The following is a 20011-nucleotide window of genomic DNA, read 5'->3' as shown; positions in this document are numbered from 1 at the left end:
GGATGGTAATAAGATATATCAAGTATTAACGCGTTACCAGTAGTAAGAAGAAATCATAGGTTCGAATTCTCTTTGAGCAGTATCATCTCTGGCGATGCTACTCTCGTATATCCACCTCCATAACACCTGAAGTTTCTCGGTACTACAAAGAAATTTAACTCCTTACTGTCATGACAATGCATGCATACGTATCCAATAGTGTTACCACTAGCACTTGCTTCATAGTTCAAATATTTCTCTTTATCGGCATTCAATATGACTACTACACTAACCTGTAGACATGCCCTCTTGGAATATTTCGTCTTCGCTTTTTAAAAATGGATGTAGATATTTATGCTTCCAGTGCAGAAATAATACTAAAGCAAATCTAGCAAGTCAAGGGCAATTACGTCACACTTAACTCGCAATTACACAACATATACCTGCGTCTCTTTGAAAACATTTCCTATGAGGAAACAAGCAAAGTAAACATTCTCTATTATGTAAAAGACATTTGCGTCTTGCCCTGAGGGAGTCGCCGTTAAACTTTTTAGTCATTAAAGGAAGAGAGGAGTAGCGGCTATGTGCCATTTTAAATCTAAAGGACGATCCCTACTGGCACACATATTATATGATTTACTTTATTCATATCACTAACTTATTCCGTAATTATGAAAATTAGTAAACTGAAACATCTTTTTCCTCTAAGCGGCTTGATTTGATATACCCCAATCAAAATTAGACAATGTACTGAAAATGTAACTAACATTAGACATGGTAATGGTGGGAGTAAATGTAAAAATGTATTTTCACGGTACTCATCACAGCTCTAACTGTCCTTTGGAAGCGGCCAGTACTTTTCAAAGACTTCGTTTTCTAACTTTATCTTTTCTAAACCAAATGATCATTCATAATACCAATTTTATGGCTAATTTCTCTTGAACTACCTATTTGCATGTACACATTTTTATGCAAGTTTTTTCTATTTACAGAGGTTGAGTTAAGTACAATCTAAGACCGTTAACATTTTCGTTTCTAGGTGCGTTGGTAAGGCCTGGTGACACAAGTATCCCAACTTCGATTAAAGCAACGTTGAAAGACCATAAGGATCGATATCCAAGCGGAATTTATCAAATAGATACAAGGGGCCTTTTCTACATCGATGAATATGGAAGAAAAGTTGAAAAGAGGATTTACGCTGATCAGTTTATTCACGGGCCTTTCAAAGGACTCATTGATCATGAAAGTTCTTTTTCAACCAGGCGCAAGGAAGCAAGAAGACCAATTACTAAAGTAGCAATAGATGATGAAGAATATTTAGAGGAGCCAACATATTTTATTTACTCTCCAAAGACTCAAAATTCTGGGGAAACACGTATCAGAATTGGTGATGGTTATTTTAAAAATAATGGTAGAGACACTGAACTAGTCTGCGAATTTCCTAAGGGTATGGATATTGTTTCCGTAAGTAAACGAAGCTAAAGATTTTAGTTTTATTTTCAAAGTACATCTTAAAAGCGTATCGATTATATGACTAGTAGGAAGAAAATGAAAAACGATTTCAAGAATATTCGCCTATCCAAAAAAGGCTCCATCAGCTTATAGAAAGGAACCATCTACTTCTTTAGTTTTATATCATGGAGTTCCTAACTATTGTGGGTATTTTGTTTTATCATTTTCCTTTTACTCTCCTTTGATTTCAGGTTTTTACTTTTCTTTCTTATATAGTCATGTTTTAAGTTCCTTCTTTCTCCACGCTGAGGAAGCTTTGTTGAATATAGGTGAAACATCAATCAATCAATTTATTAATACTAAAAGAAAAACTATTACAAAAGTAAAGCGGTTACTAGGCCCAAGAAGCTTTGCTTGTAATGGACCACAGAGAACAATAATAAAACACTTTTATATAATATATACAAAAAAACAAAAACAAAAACACTGGAATAAGACAAGGACATTTAACAGATAGAAGATTTAGAAGGAGATTTAACATATAGATGAAAATGATTTTAAAAGAAGAGAAGTAACATACAAGTTGGGATAGAATTAAAAAGAGAGACAAAAATTATTGAACTGGAAAGACCTGACGAAATGATGCCTTTGCAGAAAGAAAAAGAGGAACATCCGAAGGGATGGAGTTCCATAATAGAATTGACTGATATACAGGACACCTCTGAGCTGCTGTAGAGGATCGCTTTGGTAAAATAAATCGTCGAGAAGAATTACGTAAAGAAGAAAAGTACCTACCTGAGCCTGTCCGTGAGAAAAACTGCTGTAGGGTCGGTGGGAGAGTACCTAGAAAAGCAGAATGTGCTAAATAAAGAGTACTTTTACCTATAATATGATCCAGCGGAGCTATTCTAGTATCATTATAAAGATCAGAAGAAGGGTAAAGCCGAGGGAGAAGAAAAGTAGCCTTCACTGCCCTATTTGGGGCTCTTTGAAGTGAGCAGAGAAGAGATTTATTAGTATTGCCCCAGACAGAGCAGCAATAAGAAAGGAAAGGATAAATAAAAGCATAATAAAGAGAAACCATAATATCAGGAGGAAGAAATGAGTTAATCCGGTGCAACACTGAAGACTGACGGAGGATTAAGGAACGGGTGTGAGTTATATGCGGTTTAAAAGAAAGAAAACAGTCAAGATACACAACAAGAAATTTCACCATAGTAGCTTGTGGTATAATATCATTCCCAGAAGTCAGGGTGATTGGCTCCTGTACGTCTCGCATACGGTAAGGGGTCCTAAAGTTGACAATGACACTCTTTCGGCTGTTAAGAGCCATACCATTCGACCAGCACTAATCCTTTACTTTACCAAGAAGACCTTGAGCTATAGAAGTGGCAGATATCAGGTCCACCGCAGCAATGAAAAAGTTACTGTCATCAGCAAAAAGAACAGGGTGAACATGGAGATGAAGACCATCAACAAGATCATTAATGTAGATTAGAAACAAAATTGGACCAAGCACAGAGCCTTGTGGGACACCTTTCAATACAGGCAAAGTAGAGGAAGAAGTACGGTTAACCAAAACATACTGAGATCTTTCTGAGAGGTAGGACCTAAACCATTCTAGTGGGACTCCATGCACTCCAAGTAAAGATAGTTTAGACAGAAGAACATTGAGGTCAACCATATTTTCATCTGCTTTTCGGAGTGCTCATGCTTCAGAGCCATATTTGACCACTGTCATCACTGTAGCTTCCAATATTCTAATCTTGGTATGTAGACTTATCTTTCTATTCTTCCAAACCTTTTTTAACTGTGGAAAAACACCCTGAGCTTTAGCTATTCTACTTTTAACATCTTCACTGCTCCCACCATCTTTACTAATAATACTACCAAGGTAACTGAAGCTCCCAACCTAATCAATCTTTTCGTTACCTAATGTCACCTGTTCATCTTAACTTATTCCTAGCCTTAGTGACTTAGTCTTCTTAACATGGATTTTCAAGCCTATTTTAGCACCCTGAACTCGTAAAATCTCTAAAAATTCATTCATTTTGCTCACACTTTCATCTAATATGCTTAAATCATCAGCATAATCTAAGTCCAGGAGCGTTCTTCCTCCCCATTTGATTCCATGGTCTCCAATTGCCTTTCCTGTGCTCCTTAAGACGAAGTCCATCAAAATGATCCATATAAAGGGGGATAGAACACAACCCTGCCTAACTCCTGATTTAATACAAAACCAGTTGCTAACCTAATTTCCTACCTTAACCACAGCAGTATTATTCTCGTACATAGCGCAAATAAGACCTTTGTTAACGCTGTTCTATCAACATAATCGAAAGCTTGCTCATAATCGATAAAACTAAGGACCAAAGGTGTTTGACAACGAAGGGACTTTTCAATTATTAACCTAAGAGTGAAAACATGGTCGACACATCCGGTACCTTTTCTAAAACCGCATTGTTCTTCCCTTAAAACTTTGTCTACAGCATGTCTCAGTCTAAAAAGTATCATATTACTCAGTAATTTGCTACCTACAGAGACCAGACTAATGCCTCGATAATTACGACACTCACTCTTGTCACCTTTCTTGTACAGAGGTTTAATTAAGGTTTTCCTAAAATCATTGGGTACTTCCCCTTTTTCAAAAATCATGTTCATATTCTTCAGTAGCTTATTCCTAACCTCAGAGCCACCATATTTAAGAAACTCATTAATCATACTATCAACACCAGGGGTCTTATTATTTTTTAATCCTTTTAGTACTGTCGCTAATTCTTCCTCACTAAACAAATCTTCCTTCACATCCAAGGTATCACAAACTTTTTCATTTTCATCTATATCTTTTCCTGCAACTGTATCTCGGTTTAGCACATTCTCAAAATGTTCCACCCATCTTTCTCTAACTTTTTCCTTATCACTAATTGTGGCCCCATTTCTATATTTAACTGGGACTAGTCCGGATTGGCTACTCCCTTTCAATTTATTAACATGCCAGTATAATATTTTACTATTATGCCGTCTAGCCGCATCTTCCAGATCCTCAACAATTTTATCCATCGCCTCCACTTCACATCTCCTTAGTTCATATTTTAATGCTTTCTCCACTTTCTTTATTTTCCTTTTGTTTTCATACGACCTATCACCTAGATAATTCTTATACAAACCCCTTCTACTCTCTATTAAACCTAAAGCTTTTTCACTAATATTCCTAGTTGCAGTCTTAGCACTCTTCCCTAGGACACCATCAACAACTTCACAAATTGTTTTTCTGAAATTATTCCATCCATCTTCCACGTTGTCAAATTTTAAACCCTCAAGTTTAGTACTCAACTGTTCCTGGAATTTTTTTTCTCAAATTTTCATCCTGAAGTCTACCAACATCATAACTTTCCGGGAGGGAGTTACCCTTCCGCAATTTCAGCTTTAAATTAACCTTAGACACTACTAGATGGTGATCTTTACTTTTAACATCAATAACGGCACTCTTATACACCCTAGTATCTTGTATTGAACCTGCTAGTCTTCTGTTTACAGTAATATAATCAATAAGGTTTGCTGTCTTACCATCACGTGAATACCATGTCAACTTATGGGCCATTTTGTGACCAAACACCGTATTGGTTATAACTAGGTTGTAATACCTACAAAATTGCAAAAGACTATAGCCATTACTGTTTTCTTTTCCTATACCAAATTTACCTAGGCTAGGATACCATCTATCCCTATTTCTACCAACCTGGGCATTAAAATCTCCTAGCAAAAACACCATATTTCTACCTGGCACCGTGTCTATTTGCTCCTGTAACTGTAAGTAAAATTCATCTTAGTCACCAGTATCTCCATCAATTGGTTCAATGGGGGCATATACTACTATAACTGATATCCTAAACTTTTTAGTCATAAAATGAGCAATTAGTGTTCTATTATTAATACCTTCTCAGCCTAAACAAGACTTAGCAGCTTCCTTATTCATCATGAGCCCTACTCCCTGTCTATGCACCCCATCCTTCCTGCCTGAGTAAACAAATTTTATGTCACCTAACTTCATGCTTCCTACCCCAGGGATATGAGTTTCTGAAACTCCTAATAAATCCAGTTCAAACCGTCTGAATTCGTCAGTCAAAATGTCGATGCGATAGTCATTTTTTAACGTCGTAACATTCTAAGTTCCAATTTTCATGTTCCTTAAATCTTTAAAATTATTTTGGCCTCAAGAAAAGCAGTGATCCCGGATACCAGTGCAGGATGGGGACCAGCATATCTTCTCAACTCTACACCGAAGCGCTTAAGCCGGCTTAGAACCGGACAGCAAGAAGTCCCAGGGACCTCCAGTAAGTTGGAGGCTTTGTGCAATCCTGGGCCCATCTTGGTCACAACATGGTTTTCAGCACTTGGCGATGCTCTTCTATCAACAAGAGTCGAAATCCTGCACAGACAGTCCCAAGCCTATTACCTCCGACTCATTATATATTCATGCCTGCAAATATTATGCTACTACGGGGAGGCAGCCCATAGTAGATAAATCAGCTAGGAAGAGGTTTTTCAGCCCGAAAACGCCCAACAAAACAAACCAAGACCAGAAAATTATCCAATAATCAGAATCCCGTACGAGTGCTGTGTTGTTTACTAGGCTATAGCTGCATAATAAAAGGGTTTATCCATAATAAAAGGGTTATTAAACTATTTGTATATCACGAAATGACAGTTTGGTCTTGAAAATATTTATATCTTTTTTCATAAGCAGATTAAAACTAATTCGCTCGATCTTCGCAGGAACTAGTAAGTTCCTACTTGCCCAGCATCCCAGACTCATGATTTGGTAAGAAGTATTTTCAAACATATTGTGGCAACACGCTGTAAGTATGAAGGGGCTCGACACAATAGTAAACAAAATTTAAAACAAAAGAAAATTGTTGATAACAACAGATACATCAAAAGAATTGGTTTTTTATGATGATTCCAAATATGTTAGATTTAATGTTTCTCTTCAAAGGCTAAGAGCCTGGGGAAATTTTACCTGATTTTTGAAAAGGGGAGAAACACCCCCAAAAAGCCAATGAATCTTCATGAGAATCGCGCCATCAGATTGGGCGTATCAGAGAACCCAAACTGTCGAGGTTTCAAGCTCCCATCTTTAAAAATGCTCCCACCAAATTGTGTCTAAAATTTTCATTATGATTTAACATTTTAATTCTTAAGCAGAAGAAATGAAAAAGCGGAAGGTTGCCAATCAATTTATAAATTTTAATACATAGTCTTCAACAGCAAGAAACCGGGGTTTGTAAGCCGGTAACCCATGTCAGGTCTTGATTTGATGCACAAATGATTTGAAAAACGTTCAGGAATTAAATTTAAAGAAAAACCCAACTGAAAGTAAGGAGCAAAGCAATAGTAGGAGCCAATAAGTAGGAGCAAAGCAAACTTAAAGCAAACAGAAGTTATTCCGTGTGGAAGTGGAAGCACTTACTTATTGGCAATCGGGATAATAGCTTTCTGAACTGAAGTTATTCTTTCAAGGGATTAAAAATGGCTTTTCATCTGCTAGAAGCTTCTAAAAAGTATTTATCTCTAATGTCTCTAATGTGGTTAGGAATGCCATTTGATACAAATGGAGATAGGTATATGTGCTCCGAAAGGTAAACTTTCTGTTGTAAATAGGATGTAAAATAATTTTGAAAAGACAGGTGTCTTGAAAATTCAATAGTTTTGAAGTATCTTTCGTTTCAGAAAACATTGTGTTTTTATTAATTACTTAAAAACAAAAATCAAGTAAGTCATTATTGATAGAAACTTTAGACATGATAAAAATGCTTGGAATTCTTTTTAAAACTCCGAATATGAAATTTTGGATTAACAGACCATCTTTAGAGAATGGTAGAATGTGTACTGCTTTTATTTACTTTTTTGTATATCTCACACAAATTCAGTCTCCCATAAAGGTTTTCATTTAATTTCGCATTAAAAATTTCAATTTTTTTTCAGACTGTGTCATGGCAAAAAATGGATGGCCATGGCCTATTTGAAGAAGATATAATACCTTCAAATTATGATCACTACGGCAGAATTGAAATTAGACAATATACAAAAGGTTCATCGTTATTCATAAGGGACTTTACTGAAAGAGATGAAGGAACCTATAGGTATACGCAGATTTTTTTCTAGATTAAATTGCAAAGAAAAGCAAGTTTTTTCAAAAACAAGTAAAAAAAGCTGAAAAATTAAAACAGCCAAAAATTATCCTGAACGATCATGGGTCTTCCACTTCTTCCCTCTCAGCGCCCTACAAGCAAAGTCCAAGTCATTTCGTGTGCCTTTCTGAAAACTAAATATTCTCGATATAAAAAATCAGAAAATACATTTGCTTAATTTCTTGGTGAATCAAAAAACTAGCAGCTACAACCTTAAGTGCAACACGTTTTCAGTAAAGCAGAAGTAACACCTTAAACATTATAGTTTAGGACTGCGAAAAGCAACATTTCTACTTATGCTTAAAATATTTTTAACATCACTCTTGAATATTATTTGGAAAAGTGTTGTTAATAAAAACTTAGTTTTTAATGAATTACTGGGTTTTTCACGTATAGGTAAGAGTTGTCCTACAGTAATGGAGCTTCCTACTTTAATGGGTCCTAAATGCCGCCAATTTGACCGATATGCGTGATTCCTTTGACTTTTTCTGGATGAAAGTCTAACATTGAAGCATATATAATGAGAATCAAGGTTTGAATAGGGCTGGGAATCATAAGAAAACTTAAACTAATTTTACATTTTTCTATTCTCTGTCTTTTATACTTCTCTCGTGTTTATCGTTATCTATTATTATACTATTGTCTATATGCATGATAGTCTACTTTTCCATCTTTACTTTTGTGTATCCATAACATCCAGAGAAAGCAAAAATCCTGCAGTTTTACACACATTTTTCTGTCTATTTTTTAAGGCTGAGGGATATATATGCACCTTCTTTGTGATCAATGGCATCATCCTTTCCAAGAGGCATTGGGCTCTTGTTTAAAATTCTCAAATTTTCTATCATAATTAAAAATTGCAACTAAGTTAAATCTGAGTAATAATTGTCATTTTTAAATCAGTCATTGGAGTTTTTTCTCTTTTTTTGATTAAAATGTTTCTTCAGTTTGAAAACTGTGTACCGAGGTCTATTATGCATATTGGTAATTTAAATTCATCAAGTTTCAATATATGAGCTTCATCAAGTTCGGTCATACCTATCAAAAGTTATGAGCCTAAGAAAATTTGCCTTATTTTCAAAAAACGGGGGAAGCACCCCCTAAAAGTCATAAAATCTTAATGAAAATCACACCATTAGATTCAGCATATCCTGCTGTAGAGGTTTCAAGCTTCTATCTGCAAAAATGTGGAATTCTGTTGTTTTTTTGTTATTTTTTTTTGGGCCGAAGAAAGATCACGGATGCATGTTTATTTGTTGTTTTTTTTCCCAGGGGTGATCGTACTGACCCAGTGGTCCTAGAATGTTGCGAGAGGGCTCAACCAAACGTTAATTAAAAGTTCTAGCTTCTGTTTTCAGTGATCAAAAAATTGAACGGCAAAAAGGCCCCCTCCCACACTCATTTTTCCAATAAGTCACCGGGTTAAAATTTTTAGATAGTCGAAAAATCTAATAACTATGTCTCTGAGGACAACTTAATCCCCAACAATCCCCGGGAGAAGGGCTGCTAGTTATGAACTTTGCCTATGGTTTACATATAGTATTGGTTATTAGGAAGTTTACAGAAGTTTTGACGGGGGAATTCTTCTGGTGAGGGGTGGGGTGGGGGGAGGGCGTTATCTGGGAAGATATTTCCACGGAGGAATTTTTCAAGGGGGAAGATAATTTTCCATAACGAGGAGGCGGGTTTTCCCAGCAATACTTAAAAAATGACCAGAAATTAAATATAAAAAAATATTTTCAACTGGAAGTAAGAAGCAACATTAAAACTTAAAACGAACAGAAATCATCACGTATATGAGGGGTTTTTCTCCTTCGTCAATACCTTGCTCTTTTACGCTAAAGTATTTTTAGTGCCTTCAGAAGAGCTACGTATTCTAATTAAACGACCTTGGTGATTCAAGGGTCATTCTTAAAGAATTGGTACAAAATTCAAATTTTAGCGCAAAGAGCGAGGTATTGACGAGGGGGTGACAACCCTCATATTCGTAATAATTTATGTCCTTTGTAAGTTTTAATGTTGTTCCTTATTTTCACTTGAAAAAACTTGTTTTTTTATTTAATAATGCACCAAGAGTGGCTGCAGAATTGCAAAGTCTTGAATTAATGTATAATTGCAAATACTAGGCAAAAGGTGTCTTTCAAGTAAAGTCATAGTAGGGAAATAATCTGCAAGAGAGGGTTATTTTTTTACAGAAATCTGTGGGTTTTTTTCAAAATATTAGAGCGAATTCTATGTCAATCTTCAAATGGACGAAAAAAAACCTGACCAGCTCGCCTATGTGTGTGTCCTGAAACAACATGCTTTACTTGTGACTATTCAACATTTCCAGCCTTCTAGCTTACAATAATTTACCTGAATGTTGTTTTAAAACAAAACATATAGGGAAAATGCCATTCATGAGGCTCCAACAAACGGACTTTGGATTTTCTGTCAGAAGTCTTAAACATTTTTCATGATGACATATCAAATAGCTTTGAAATTCGCCTTTCCCGTTTAGAAACATACAAATTTTATCACAGCCAATTTAATAAATGTATGGTATTTCGATTGCTGAGTCTTATTATGTTCCGGGTGTAGCTATATTAGCCAAATCAATGACAATAGGTCTTACTATAGGTCTGATTTTTGTTAAAGTATTAGAGTTCAGTTCACAGTCATATCATTCACCAATAAATGCACTTGTGGTGGGAGTCACAGGAACGGGAGCCACTGGGCCGACCATCTGTGTTCAAATTTCTTAAAGTCACCAATGGAAATGTGTGTCGGACTTTTCCGGGAAACGTGTGTGTCCGACTTTTCGAATGATACCCGAATTCCGTGAGACCTTAACCCTAATCATGGCTATATGTTTTCTAAATGTAAGGTTCTCATCAAGCAGGATACCAAGAACCTGCACCGTTTTCTGGTCTACACAGGAAGCCTCGTGACACGTGAAGGTGTGTAAGCTGAGGTAAAGATATACCAATTCGAGGAAAAATAAGAAAATGTGACTTGCCAACATTCAAGGCCAAGTAATTCATATGAAACCGTGAAATAACTCTCTCGAATATTGCCGCAAGGTTAGAATTGATGTCATTCCGTCTTACCAAGGGTCCCAAGAGTGGTGCCATCAGCAAAAGCAATGATAAAATCTTCATTAGACGCAGTATTGGAATATGAACGGAATAATCAGAAATAAAACGGGGTCAAGAACACATCCTTGAGGGACGTGATAATCTACTCCAGAAGGGCTCCGGAAAAGCGGATCTATTGAAATAAGCCTACCGGAAGGATACGATTCAAACCAAGAGAAAGAATTTGATCTTACCAATATGCAATAGTTTCCAAAGAAGAATCCGATAAGTCGAAGAATCAAATGCTTTGCAGACATCCAAAAATAAAGCTGCCGGGATATGACAAGAATCTATTGCCGAATGAATGAAATTCAAAAGAGCTGCGCGAGCATGGTCTGTAGAGTGATTCAATCGGAATCCAATCTGCAAATCATGCAAAAATTCTTTTGCATCAAAAAAACTAAGAAGCTTAGATAGCATTGCCTTCTCAAAAATTTTGCTGAAAACAAATAAATGAGAAATTGGCCTATAATTAGCAGGATAAGAACCACCTTTATACAGTACTATAACTTTAGCTCGCTTGAGATAACCAAGGAAAATCCCTATTGGGAGAGACAGATTGACAAGCTTAGTCAATTTTGAAATAATAATTGTCAGAATGGCACAGATAATCCAAGTAGAAATATGTCTAGCCCTGAAGACGATGGTCCTTTTAGAGCATTCACGGTATGGGCTACCTCAAACTCAGAAAGAGAGTTCAAGACCACTGACTTTAAACATGAGCGTCCAAGATAGGCTCTCAAATCACAACGATAAGTTGCAGAACTTGCAGAGGAAGCAGATGTCTTCCCTGTATTAGCAAATTAAGAGCTATTAAGCTCTAGATGAACATCTTCTTCTCCTTGGACGGTTTTAACATCGATTATTAGCGTTGTTGGAACTGAAGGCAGAGGGGGCGTAACTTTAAAAACTAAATTAATTAAATACGATGTGTTCCTAACATCCTTTCCACATTCAAAAAAAATTTTCTATGATATAACTGAGACTTAGCCTTCTGACACAGACAATCAAATATACTCCTATAATTTAGATATACAAATATCCTTTTTTCGTTTTCCAGCTTTTATGGAGACCCAAAGTCATCCATGGACTCAGCGGAGCTATTCTTTTCAAAGTATGGGGCGCTGGACCCTGATGGCAAACTTATAGGAAACATTCTTTCACTAAATCATAAAAGAAATCAAAAGAGCAGTTAAAGTCCGATTCAGAAACCAAACTATCACCAAAACGGAAAAATGGGAGATTAAATTGTGATGCTAAACGCTGCGCTTGATCATCACTCTTTTATCGGGAAATAGCGGGAAAACGATCAGATATATCACTAACCAGCACCGAATTATCTAAGACATCTAGTGACGAAAAATAAGAGACGCATGCGTCTCAGTAACTCGCGTTGGTATACAAACAGGAGGTAGAATTCCTGAAGAGAGTATCACCGGCAAAAAATATATACCTGAAGAAGAATTTTGATCCGGCAGGTTGAGGTTAAAATCGCCCATAAATATTATTTCACAGGGATGCTTTTGGACTGAGTCCAAAAGCTCTTCCAGCATTTTCACAAAACAAGTAATAGATCCACTAGGGGTTCTGTAAACCAAAGCGACAGATAAACCCTTACACCCCGACTTAATCTCAATAAAAAGAGATTCAAAGATTCCTTCCTCATTTCTGCTCAAATCATTTCGGACATTGTATGCAAGATGATCAGCAATATAAATGGCAAGGCCACCTCTCGTCATCTGTTTCCTGTTCAGCCTCTCCGTTCTATATCTTGGAATATCTAAAAGCATATCCTTATTTGAAACCAGGAAAGTTTCACATAATCCAATAATATCAGGAGTTCCACCACTAACGATCTGTTTCAGCTCATCAATAGATGAGCAAAATCTCTGAATGTTAAGGAGAAGTATTGCGAAACATACTTACTTTCTGTAACCGACTTTTCTGTACTTATTTTTCTGATTTCTACTCCCAGCTGATTTATTAAATTATAATTTCAGTATCTAAAGGATTATTTTGTAGCTCAACAAAACGTTCACTCAAAGAGTTGGTACCACCCTGGCCACCAAAAGAAGTTGTCAACTTACTTACGGTGGATGGCAGATCCACTCCGCACAACCAAACCCACCAGACCAAAGGTTGTTAACATCACAGCAGAGCTATGGCATCAAAAACAGAGGAAACGCTGAGCTCATTTTGGCGCACAAACGAAACTGAAGAACAAAAAAGAAAAGCCGAAAAAACTGAATCTAAAATAAGGAATAGTGGAGAGAAAAAAGGAAAATGAAGTAAAAAGTAATATAATAGAGATAAGGATTGGTAAGAAAAAGTAAGTAAAGACTATTAAAAAGAAATAAGGAAAAACTAAGAAACAAATAAAAATAAGGAAAAGTGATCGTTGATGGAATCATTAGAAGATCAATACGCACACACGCAGAAGCATAATCATATTATAATAAATAAAACAATAAGTATACCAAAAGGATACTAAAAACAGACAGAACCAGGCGAGATAATACAAGGCAGCTACAGAACCAAAATCAGTTTGATTAACAATTGAAGGGATGATCACGTTAGACGGACTAACAGATATCTTAAACATATCAAAACAGGTATCCTCTACATACGTCCAGTTTTTCGCTTTCGAATTTTTCTTAGCTTCAAGCCAAAAGTTAATCCCTTTTGAAATAACTCTGGTTTCAGCCACTTCCTCAAAGAAAGTAGCAGAAGTGCATAGGCTGTACCCGTAGGCTAAAAGTTCTTTACGGCGACGCGCTAGGTCTCGAGGTTAATAGTAACTGATACTTTTACGAGAGCCTTTCAGCTTTATACCGTTCCGCATAATAATATCTTTGTCAGTAATGCTTGTCAACGTGACTACAATTGGCTCAAACTTACTCTTAGCCGAAGACCTAATAGAGGCCCATGTCTGTCTATTTTTGTTCTAGCGATAGCACTTCGCAAATGGAACAGCTTCTGCATTTGCCAATCAGATATCAGTAAAAAGCTCAACTCAAATTTCAAAACGCAATTTTCCTGCCGAAGTTGGATATTTTCCTGGCGAAGAGCACTAATTCCTTGTTCCAGACTAGCCACCAACTGCACAAGCTCTTGATGCCTCTGATCGCTTCTGATCTGCAAATGTGTTAAATTTTCTCTAAAAACATCAAATGAATACTTACTCACAAGGGCCCCTTTCTACTAGGAGGCAAACATCTAGAGGAGTCCACTTTCAAACAAAGTCAAAATAAACAATAACCATGAAACAGCAATCACCTCTGCTACATTAATTAGTATTTCACTTGGTAAATATCCGTAAACAGGTGACACAGAATGATGCAATTAGAAAATCACCCGCTTAGTCAAGCTAATTATCTAATTATCAGCTGATCAGCTAATTATCAGATCAGTTTAGTCTAGTTTTACTACAGATAAATTATTAAATAATATTTTTATATATTTTAAGATTGCTGTACTCTTATAAATGCTTTTAATCCCAATTGATATTATCAAGACAAGGCACCAAGAAGAGATCGCTGAAGAACATTTTCATTACTCTGGGGGAGTAAACCTGAACTATCATCCTCGTGGATTTTTCAGACAAGATACCTGAAGATTCAATCGGCCAAAATATATTGCCAAAAGAATTAACCCCTTTATAGATGATAAGTGTAAATACCATATGAAGTTCTAATGGGTTAATAAACGATTATTTTCGCAATTTGGTACAATAATATAGATACACTGGATTTTCACCAAATTTTGTTTTGAGATGGTGCTCTAAAATTGTTGAGAAAAAATTAAAATTAAGGAAACACCACTGAAATAGATATTAATAGAAAAGGGTGGCAAAATGGTGGCTCATCTGGTTTCTTGAAAGAAGCCATCAAGTTTCTTCGCAATAAGAAATAACTGTTGCTTAAAACCTTTTTGGATGTTGTGGTGCTAAACTGTTAGAGTTTTGTGAATGGGGAGAGGGATAATTAACAAAGGAAATAATTTGTTTGCAAGAGATTGTGTGATCAAGAGTAATATAAGTTGAGTAATTGCCCGAGGAATTTTGTGGGAACGACTATTTTGACAAAAACTTGACTGCATGGGTAGCTTTATGATGCAGAACTATATCAGCTGGTAAATAAAAATAGGGAGTTGCATGCTAAGAAGTATTTTGCGAGTATGGAGAGGTTACCCATTACTTTGCATTTACTATTTTTTTCAGGTGCAAAGCAAGTGAAAGATACTATACATCTTCCTCGTCAATACCTCGAACAAAGCTGGTCTATCAGGAGGTTCGTTTTCATTCCCACCCGTAAAGCTGGAAAAAATGGTGATTTTTTAAAACTTTTTGTATATCTAAGAATAGACACTTTACTTATCCTCGTATTCTTTAAGAATTTATGCTTTTAACTTTGTACTGCCTTTCATTCATTAAGCCTCGGATATATTCTTGGATTAAAATTCATTAGAATAAAAGAGCGCCTGGCGGTGAACGGCTAGGAGAGCAATTAACTTCAATGAATGTGCTGATTGACTCACACACAGTTTAGGTATTCAATTTCCAAATGGCATTTACGCCAGTGCCAGACTACAGTCACTGCTACAGACTAGTTCTCACTCTAAGTGGTTGAAAGTAGAAATGATTTTTAAAAGCGAATTAAAGCTCAAATGGGCTGACTCTGTTTTCATATTAAATATAAAAAAAAACAAGTTTTTTTAACTGAAAGTAAGGAGCGACATTAAAACTTAAGACGAACAGAAATTACTTCGTATATGAAAGAGGCTGCTTCCTCATCAACGCCCAACTCATTACGCTAAAGTTTGACTCTTTCTCTCAATCCTTCTTTTTAAAACAGTAAAAACTTTAGCGTAAAGAGCGGGACGTTGATGAGGAAGCAGCCTCTTTCATATACGAAGTAATTTCTGTTCGTTTTAAGTTTTAATGTCGCTCCTTACTTTCAGTTAAAAAAACTCGTTTTTTATTTAATTTCTGAACGTTTTTGAATCAATACATGTTTTGATTTTGGCTCTCCGCAGAGGAATAATCAAAACGAAATTTGCATTTTTTTTTTTTTTTTTTTTTTTTTTTGACTAAATGGCTTTCTCATAATTTTGATCGAATGATTTTGAGGAAAAAGAGCGGGGGAGGAAGCCTAGTTGCCCTCCGATTTTTTGGTTAATTAAAAAGGCAACTTGAACTTTTAATTTTTTACGAATCTTTTTATTAGTAAAAGATTTACGTAACTTATAAATTAGCTTACGTAAAGAACTTTTGTATTCTCATGTTTTTGTTACAAATATGAGGGGATTCGCCTCCTCGTCAGTACGTCGCTCTTTACACTAAGCTTAAATTTTGTCCCAATTCATTAAGAATGACCCCTGAATCACAAAAGCCGTAGAATAAATAGTTGAAATTACTAAAAATACTTTAGCGTAAAGAGCGAGGTATTAGAAGGAAGTGAGCCCCTTATATAGGTAATAATTTCTGTTTGTTTTAAGTTTTAATGCTGTTCCTTGCTTCCGGCTGAAAAAACTTTTTCATATTTATTTTTGAATTGTTTTTTTTAATAATGCTAGTAAATCCTGCTCTCCCTTCATGGAAATTTTCTTCTCCCATGACAAATTCTTGATGGAAAGTTCCCCCAGCATATCCCCCTCTTCTCAACCCCTCCCCCCAACCAAACAAATCCTCCTGAAAACGCCTGTACACTTCCCAATAACCATTACTATATGTAAGCACTGGTCAAAGTTTGTAACTTGTTGCCCCTCCCACGGGGTCTTTGGGAGAGTAAGTCGTCCCCAAAGACATAGTTATAAGGTTTTTCGACTACGTTGAATAAAATGGCTATCTCAGAATTTTGATCCGTTGACTTTGGGAAAATAATTAGCGTGGGAGGGGGCCTAGGTGCCCTCCAATTTTTTTGGTCACTTAAAAAGGGCACTAGAACTTTTCATTTCCGTTAGAATGAGCCCTCTTGCAACATTCTAGGACAACTGGGTCGATACGATCACCCCTGGGAAAAAAAACAACAAAAAACAAATAAACACGCATCCGTGATCTGCCTTCTGGCAAAAAATGCAAAATTCCACATTTTTGTAGATAGGAGTCTGAAACTTCTACAGTAGGGTTCTCTGATACGCCGAATGTGATGGTGTGATTTTCGTTAAGATTCTATGACTTTTAGGGAGTGTTTTCCCCTATTTTCTAAAATAACGCAAATTTTCTCAGGCTCGTAACTTTTGATGGGTAAGACTAAACTTGATGAAACTTATATATTTAAAATCAGCATTAAGATGCGATTCTTTTGATGTAGCTATTGGTATCAAAATTCCATTTTTTAGAGTTTTGGTTACTATTGAGCCGGGTCGCTCCTTACTACAGTTCGTTACCACGAACTGTTTGACAAAAAAGTTACCACAATCATACTAGGACATTGCTAAAAAAAATTTTTAGTAATTATTTATGGGATTATTAGATGGAAAATAGCCTTTTCCTAAGATATAAAAGTTTAATCCTCAAAGTTAGATATGAATAAAATTAGTATTCTAGTAGATATACGTGGACATACAAAGAAGTGGGATCTGACAGGATTTCTTAGAAAACAAGAGCTAAGAGCTCATATGGCACTTGTGACGAGGTCGGAAGAGCCAAGAGCTCATATGGTGTGAGCTCTAGCAAAATTCTAAGAATCAATAGATTACTTTAAAAGGAAAATCGGAGGCTTAATATCGGTCGGGATCTAAAATAAGAGCTCTGAGTCACGAGGTCCTTCTAAATATCAAAATTCAATAACATCCGATCACCCACTCGTAAGTTGAAAATACCTCAATTTTTCTTATTTTTCATCTCCCTTCAGCCCCTCAGATGGTCGAATCGGGGAAAATGACTTTATCAAGTCAATTTGTGCAGCTCCCTGACACGCCTATTTTCACCGTCCTAGCACGTCCAGAAGCACCAAACTCGCCAAAGCACTGAACCCCAGCCCCCAACTCTTCCAAAGAGAGCGAATACAGTCCGGTTATGTCAATCACGTTTCTACGACATTTATAAGCGTTTTTCAAGATTTCTGGTTTCCCCCTCCAACTCTCCCCAATGTCAACAGATCTGGTCGGGATTTGAAATAATAGCTCTGAGACATGAGTTCCTTCTAAATATCAAATTTCATTTAGAGTCGGTCACCCGCTCTTAAGTTAAAAATACCTCAATTTTTCTGATTTTTCCAAATTAACAACCCCCAGCTCCACCAAAGAGCAGAGATCCGTTCCAATTATGTCAAATTTGTATCTATAACTTGTGCTTGTTCTTCCCATCAGGTTTTATCCCAATCTCTCCACTCTAAGCGTTTTCTAAAGTTTCCGGTTTCCAAGATTACTGGTCCCCGCAAACCCTCTCTATCCCCAGGTCCGATTCTAATTGAAAATGGAGCATCTGAGACATAAGATTCTTCTATATATCCAATTTCATTAAGATCCGATCACCCATTCGTAAGATGCCTCGATTTTCACGTTTTCCAAGAATTCCGGTTTCCCCTCCAACTCCCCCCAATGTCACCGGATCTGGTTGGTATTTAAAATTAGAGTTTTAAAGCACAGGATCCTTCTAAATACCAAATTTCACTGAGATCTGATCACCCGTTCGTAAGTTACAAATACCTCATTTTTTCTTTTTTTTCCGAATTACTCCCCCTCCCCCAAACTCCACCAAAGAGAAAGGATCTGGTCCGGTTATGTAAGTCACGTATCTTGGACGTGTGCTTATTTTTCCCATCGAGTTTCATTCCGATCCCTCCACTCTAAGCGTTTTCCAAGATTTTAGGTCCCCCCCAGCTCCACCCAATGTCACCGGATCTGGTCGGATTTCAAATAAGAGCTCTGAGACACGACATACTTTCAAACATCAAATTTCATATTAAGATCCGATCACTCCTTCGTAAGTTAAAAATACCTCATTTTTTCTAATTTTTCCGAATTACCCCCACCCCCCTCCAACGCCACCAAACAGAGTGGATCCGGTTCAGTTATGTCAGTCACGTATCTTGGACTTGTGCGTATTCTTCCCACCAAGTTTCATCCTGATCTCTCCGCTTTAAGCGTTTTCCAAGATTTCCGGTCCCCCCCCCCACAATGACACTAGATTCGGTCGGAATATAAAAAAAGAGATCTGAGTTACGAGGTCCTTCTAAATATGAAACTTTTTTAAGATCCGATCACTCCTTCGTAAACTAAAATTACCTATTTTCTTCTATTTTTTTAAATTAACCCTCCCCCGAAGAGAGAGGATCGCTCCAGTTATGTCAATGACGTATCTAGGACTTGAGCTTATTTTTCCCATCGAGTTTCGTCCCGATCCCTACACTCTAAGCGTTTTCCAAGATTTTAGGTCCCCCCCCAGCTCCGCCCAATGTCACCGGATCCGGTCGGAATTTCAAATAAGAGCTCTGAGACACGACATACTTTCAAACATCCAATTTCATTAAGATCCGATCACTCCTTCGTAAGTTAAAAATACCTCATTTTTTTTATTTTTCAGAATTAGTCCTCCCCCCCCCCAACTCCCCTAAAGAGGGCGGATCCGTTACGGTTATTTCAATCAAATATCTAGGACTTGTGCTTATTTTTCCACCAAGTTTCTTTCCGATCCCTCCAGTCTAAGCGTTTTTCAACATTTTTGGTTTCTCACCCCCCCCCCCCCCCCCAACTCCCCAAAAGTCACCGAATCTGGTCAGAATTTGAAATAAAAGATCTGAGACATGATATCCTACCAAACATCAAATTTCATTAAGATCCGATCACCCGTTCGTAAGTTAAAAATACATCATTTTTTCTAATTTTTCCAATTAAACCGTCCCCCAATCCCGCCCCCCCCCCCAGATGGCCGAATCGGGGAAACGACAATTTTTAATTTAACCTGGTCTGGTTCCTGATATGCCTGCCAAATTTCACCGTCCTAGCTTACCTGGAAGTCCCTAAAGTAGCAAAACCGGGACAGACAGACCGACGGACAGACCAACAGACCGACAGACAGACCGCCAGACCGACAGAATTTGCGATCGCTATATGTCACTTGGTTAATATGAAGTGCCATAAAACCTCAAAAATTGCATATTCATGGCTTTGAGACCATCCCTGCTAAGACGCTTTAGGAGGTAATATTGACATCGTCAGAGAGGCCATGCTTAATGACCTGAAAACCTTCTTTGAGACATTTAAACTCCCTCCTCTCAAGAACTATTGGAATAAAGAATTTAAATGAAGAAGCAGGGATGCAAACACACA

The 20011-nt window shown here is 36.9% G+C and overlaps 1 protein-coding gene across 2 annotated transcripts in view; it reads left to right on the top strand.

Moving 5' to 3' along the window:
* LOC136033307 (uncharacterized) overlaps positions 1-15115 on the top strand; it is a 107782-nt gene extending 92667 nt beyond the window's left edge. For both annotated transcript variants that reach the window (XM_065714082.1, XM_065714081.1), the window contains exons 2-4: positions 1019-1443; positions 7417-7574; positions 14958-15115. In XM_065714082.1, coding sequence (XP_065570154.1) covers positions 1019-1443; positions 7417-7574; positions 14958-15051 — 677 coding nt within the window. In that variant the 3' untranslated portion in view covers positions 15052-15115. The remainder of the gene's footprint in view (positions 1-1018; positions 1444-7416; positions 7575-14957) is intronic.
* The last annotated feature ends 4896 nt before the right edge of the window (positions 15116-20011 follow it).

This window comes from Artemia franciscana, chromosome 11 (assembly GCF_032884065.1).
Source record: "Artemia franciscana chromosome 11, ASM3288406v1, whole genome shotgun sequence".
Lineage (NCBI taxonomy): Eukaryota > Metazoa > Arthropoda > Branchiopoda > Anostraca > Artemiidae > Artemia > Artemia franciscana.
This window is presented reverse-complemented; position numbering and strand designations above follow the sequence as displayed.